Below are 4,995 nucleotides of genomic sequence, written 5' to 3' on the forward strand. Positions count from 1 at the left end.
TGTTATTATCTATTACTTTCTGTACTTTGATTACTCTATTTTATCTGTGTCCCTCTCGTTATTTGCTTTCCCATATCGCTTTAAACTTCTTAGCCTTATCTAACCTCTTTTTATGCTTTTATTGAGCCGAGGGTCTTTCGAAAACAACCGCTCTATCTTGGTAGGAGTAAGGTCTGCGTACACTTTACTTTCCCCAGACCCCACGTTGTGGGATTTCACTGGGTTGTTGTTGTTGTTATTTCAATTCTTTAAATTTGATATAAGTGCGCACTTTTTGTCTATGTAAAATATATTTAACAAACTCTAATTGTTAGATTTAAAATTAACCTTGGAAAGAAAGGATTAACGTGGACTCACATTTAGAGGTGCACTTTTGTAGCTTCAGCTATTTTTTTTAAAAAAAAAAATTGGTCTAGTTCTAAAGTTTGGTGCAACTTTTTGAAGTATACCTAATTATAATATTTTGTTCAATTTATTTTTGGTGTGTGGTGTAGTTTTTAGTGCAATGTTGTACGCCTTGATTAGTTTATGTGTTTACTTCTTTATATTTTAAATTCTGATTTCTTAGTGAAAATCTTGACTCTGCTACTATCATCGATTATGTAAAAAGAAAATTACAAGCTAATAATTCAAAGGAAACTTAACAATATGCATTTCGAAAGGAACAACAAAACATTGAGCTTCATCAATTTACTCTTCCACTGGTCAGTTACATGTTCTCCTTAACTCACTAAGTATGATAATAAAGGTTGCTACATTTATAAAATCTTCTTGCTATACTTATAGGGCCAAAACCAAAAAAAAAAATCATCAATGAAAATATAAGTGACAATTGGTGTTGTTGTTATTGTTATTTTTTCTTAAAAGCAGTCATCCTTCTCGAAATTTACCCCACGAAGGTGGTTGCTAACCTTGACGATCTCAATGTGTGAAATAGTTTGGGGCGCCAGAGATATAGAGTATTGCTTACTCTTACTAATATTCAACAGTTTTTGCTTAGATTCTATATTTGTATCAGAAAATTTATTAATTACGTACTCAATGACTAAGAAAATCTATATAGATTTAGTGACATGACTTCAAAACTCATAAACTTCAAACTCATGATGACAGTCTTACTTTGATCACATAATGGAACAAGCACTTGGATTATCATCACTAAATAGGTAAGCAATTTTTTCTTCAGTAGCATTTGGGGCAAGAAGTGCTTGTGGCACATTTTTAACCATACCAGCAGGTGCCCTTTTGTCATAGGCTTGTGGTGCATGTGGATAATATACCACATTATAAGGTACATATGGCCAAAATTCTGCTCTTTTTCCAGTACTCTTTATTTTCTTTAATACTCTGTTTGGATCCACATAACCATTTATTATCACTTTACTCTGCTTTCTGATCACTTCCACTGATTTTACACCTGAAATATTTCAATGTAATAAGAGTTTAAGTACAAAAACAATAACAATAATATATACTTAATATAATTTTATAAGTGGGATTGTGAAGGATGACGTGTATCCAGCCTTACCCTTATCTTGTGAAAATAAAACAATTATTTTCGATAGACCCTTGACTAAGTTTTACGTACAGACAAAAACAATGACAATAACAATCACATATACTTAGTGTAATCTTATAATTGGGGTCTGAGGGTGGTGTATATTCATCCTGACCCTTATCTTGTGAAAATAGAGCAGTTATTTTCAATATACCCTTGACTAAGTTTTACGTGCAGACAATGACAATAACAATCACATATACTTAGTGTAATCTTATAATTGGGGTCTGAGGAGGGTGGTGTGTATTCATCCTAACCCTTATCTTGTGAAAATAGACCAGTTATTTTCGATAGACCCTTGACTAAGCTTTACGTGCAGACAAAAACAATGACAATAACAATCGCATATACTAAGTGTAATCTTACAAGTTGGGTCTGGAAAGTATGGTGTGTATGCAATTTTATCCCTACCTTGAAGGTAGAGAGGTTGTTTCGATGGACCCTCGATTAAATTCTATGCTCTGACGTTATAAAATATTTACATAATCAGGTCATTTCAAAGGTAATTGCAGTAATTTTATTTAATAACATTGACTGATAACTTGGAATAAATGGTAAGTGACATCTTAAATTGTATCGACTGTGTAAAAACTTTATTATGTTGTTAGTATATATAACTTAAATCTATGTAATTATTAAAAACAAAAACTCATGATAAAGAGTTGAAATACTAGCGAGTAGTCTCTATAGTACAAGTAATCTTCTATAGCATGTTAGTTACTATGATTGACACAGATGTGCGCCGAGCTCGCATAAGAATGACGAATTTAATAGAATTCAGTAACTTTTTTTAAAAAAATTATATCATAAATTTTAAAAATTAAAAAAAAATAATCAAAATTTATAAACTTTAAGTACTGAATCTGCCTCTATATACATCCATATTTGTACTAAATTGTCTCTATTATGGCAAAAGAATTTACATTACAATTTGTTAATTGGAACTCACAAAGTTAGTGTATTTTATCAAGTTATTTTTGAATAAAATGGTGAAATTGTTTGATTTCTCTCGCTAAAAGGTGGAGAAGATACCTTTACATGTGCTTGGTAAGATGCCAAAACACAGAATAACAGTTTCATTAAAGATGATATATACAGTTTGACTATTTCACATGAAAAAGTAACATTTCAATAAGTACATATTTAATTATTTAGCTTTTAAAAGAAATTTCTTATCCTATTCTTTTTCTTTGTTGACCATTTATTCAAAAAATAGATTTAGCAGAAACCTGTATCATTGATACAACTGAATATATCAATAACTTCTTAAATTTTTGAGTAAAATTTTATTTAGACATTCAAGCTATGGTCTGTTTCGATAATATTTGAACATATGATAAAAGTATTTATATTAGACATTTTCTACTCAAATTTTGAAAAAGTTTTTATAAATATTCTCAAACATCTAATTACGCAAATGAGTTAACTACATAATAATATGTCATCTCCTTTTAACGATACACATCAACCTCAATTGAAACAAGTCAAAGGTTTTACGACTTATTGAGGCTGATGTATATAATCAAAGGTGGTGACATATTTAAAGTGATTAACTTATCTACGTCATGAGCGTTTGAGAACACACAAGAAACTAAATTTGAGTCGCAAATGTCTAAACCACTTTGTCATATGTTTAGGTGTTGATCGGAACAAGTCATCATTCAAATATATAAATGAAATTTACTGACAAGATTAAGATTAAGAGGTTATAGATATATTCCGCCGAATAAAACTTGTTATAACTTCGAGAAGAAAGCTTCTTATTTGAAGAAGGAGAAGAATAGTAATTGTACGAACCTTTCATATGCTTAACGGAATTCTTGATTCTTCTTTCACATCCATCACAGTCCATTTTCACTTTTATTTCAACCGTCTGCATGCCAAGGGAAAAAAATCACAAATTTTCAAATACCATAAACTCATTATAACATTATATTATATTATATGTTCTCTATAATAATACTTTACTATAACATTCAAATTCTATCAGAACAAAACATGTCATTATAGAGGGACTTGACGACTTAAACGGGAAATAGAGCATAGAGTAAAAAGAGAAAATTAAGAGCCTAAGAATTCAAGGATGCAACTTAGTGGCTAATAACATAGGTTAAAGCATCATGACCTTTCATGTTCAATTTTCAATCAAGACAAAAAACATTAGGTGATTTTTTTCCATTTGTTCTAGTCTTGGTGGATAGAGTTACCTGATATCTATTACTGAGGTGACAAATTTTTTGTGAAATTATTGGAGGTGCAAAAAGGTTGACCCGGACATCTATATTATCAAAAATAAAAGAAGAGAAAACTAAGAGCCTAAGATGTCAACCCTTTAATTAATTAATTTGAAGGTTTATAAATTAGATGAGTACTCTTATTAAAGTGAATTAAGAAAGTACCTGCATTGATTTCTTCTTGTTGTTTGTGCTGGTTGTGATTGTACAAAAATTTGCTATATATTCCAAAACACCCATGATTTTTTGCTCCTTGTTTAATCAAAGCAAGAAGAAGAAAAAAGAGAAATAAATAGGAAGAGGAAGAAGGGAATTTAAGAAGTTGGGTGGGTGAGAATACGACACAATGATTGCTAGGCCGTGGTATTTACATATAGTAGGCAGGTTGTGTAAAAGAAAATCACGATAGATAATTGAGATAAAAAGAATATACTCCTTTTGTCGATTTTTATTTGTTCATTATATTATTTTAGAATATCTAATAATATTTGTTCAATTTACAAAATTAATGAATAATTTATTATGATAAATCCATTTTATCCTTATTATTAAATATTATTTATTTTTCAATATTTAAATGACTTGTATTTAATAAGGGCGATTTGATAAAATTACCCCTATCATTTACTTCTAGATAATTCTTGTGTCAAGTCAATAGTGGACAATTATTATTAAACAGAGAGGGAGTAATATATATGGATACTAGAAAGAATAAGTACTTCATCCGTCCCTATTTACTTGTCAAATATTTTCTAATTTGTTTTTTCTTTTTATTTGTCATTTTTGACAAATCAAGGAAGGACAATTTTTTTCTTCTTATTATACCCTCAATTTATTAACATGGAGTTAATATCTTTGAAAAATGTATATGTTTCAGATTCTATCAATTAATAAGGGTAAAGTGGTAAACTCATATACCAATTATTATTTTTTTAATAGGTGTGTCAAGTCAAAATTTGACAAGTAAAAAGGAACGGAGCGAGTAGTTATTAATATGAATTGTGATTGGATGGTTCGAGATCCCATAATTTTTACTTAGAGGTCTTGAATTCGAGTCCTAGGAATGAAAAAAACTATTCTATTGAAAACAAAAACCCCAAAAACGGACCATGCAATTCATGAATTTGGATTTAATAGGACTCCAATATAAGTACCGAATATGTGTAATTTTCATATTTTGTAGAATATATTACTTGTTTTATT

At 29.6% G+C, this 4,995-nt stretch overlaps 1 protein-coding gene across 1 annotated transcript; it reads right to left on the reverse strand.

Moving 5' to 3' along the window:
- Positions 1-662: 662 nt before the first annotated feature.
- Positions 663-4,145, reverse strand: LOC129895068 (heavy metal-associated isoprenylated plant protein 21-like). Its single transcript, XM_055970702.1, has 3 exons — positions 3,958-4,145; positions 3,356-3,431; positions 663-1,417 (listed from the first exon to the last, which is right to left on the reverse strand). The coding sequence occupies exons 1-3, from the start codon at positions 4,030-4,032 to the stop codon at positions 1,125-1,127; spliced, it is 444 nt and encodes a 147-aa protein (XP_055826677.1). The 5' UTR covers positions 4,033-4,145; the 3' UTR covers positions 663-1,124.
- Between the last annotated feature and the right edge of the window lie 850 nt (positions 4,146-4,995).

Source organism: Solanum dulcamara, chromosome 7 (assembly GCF_947179165.1).
Source record: "Solanum dulcamara chromosome 7, daSolDulc1.2, whole genome shotgun sequence".
NCBI lineage: Eukaryota > Viridiplantae > Streptophyta > Magnoliopsida > Solanales > Solanaceae > Solanum > Solanum dulcamara.

Coding starts and splice junctions, on each gene's coding strand:
- LOC129895068 (XM_055970702.1), bottom strand. CDS start 4,032: ATGGGTGTTTTGGAATATATAGCAAATTTTTGTACAATCACAACCAGC. Junction 3,432..3,957: donor ACAAGAAGAAATCAATGCAG/GTACTTTCTTAA, acceptor CTTGGCATGCAG/ACGGTTGAAATAAAAGTGAA. Junction 1,418..3,355: donor TTCCGTTAAGCATATGAAAG/GTTCGTACAATT, acceptor GAAATATTTCAG/GTGTAAAATCAGTGGAAGTG.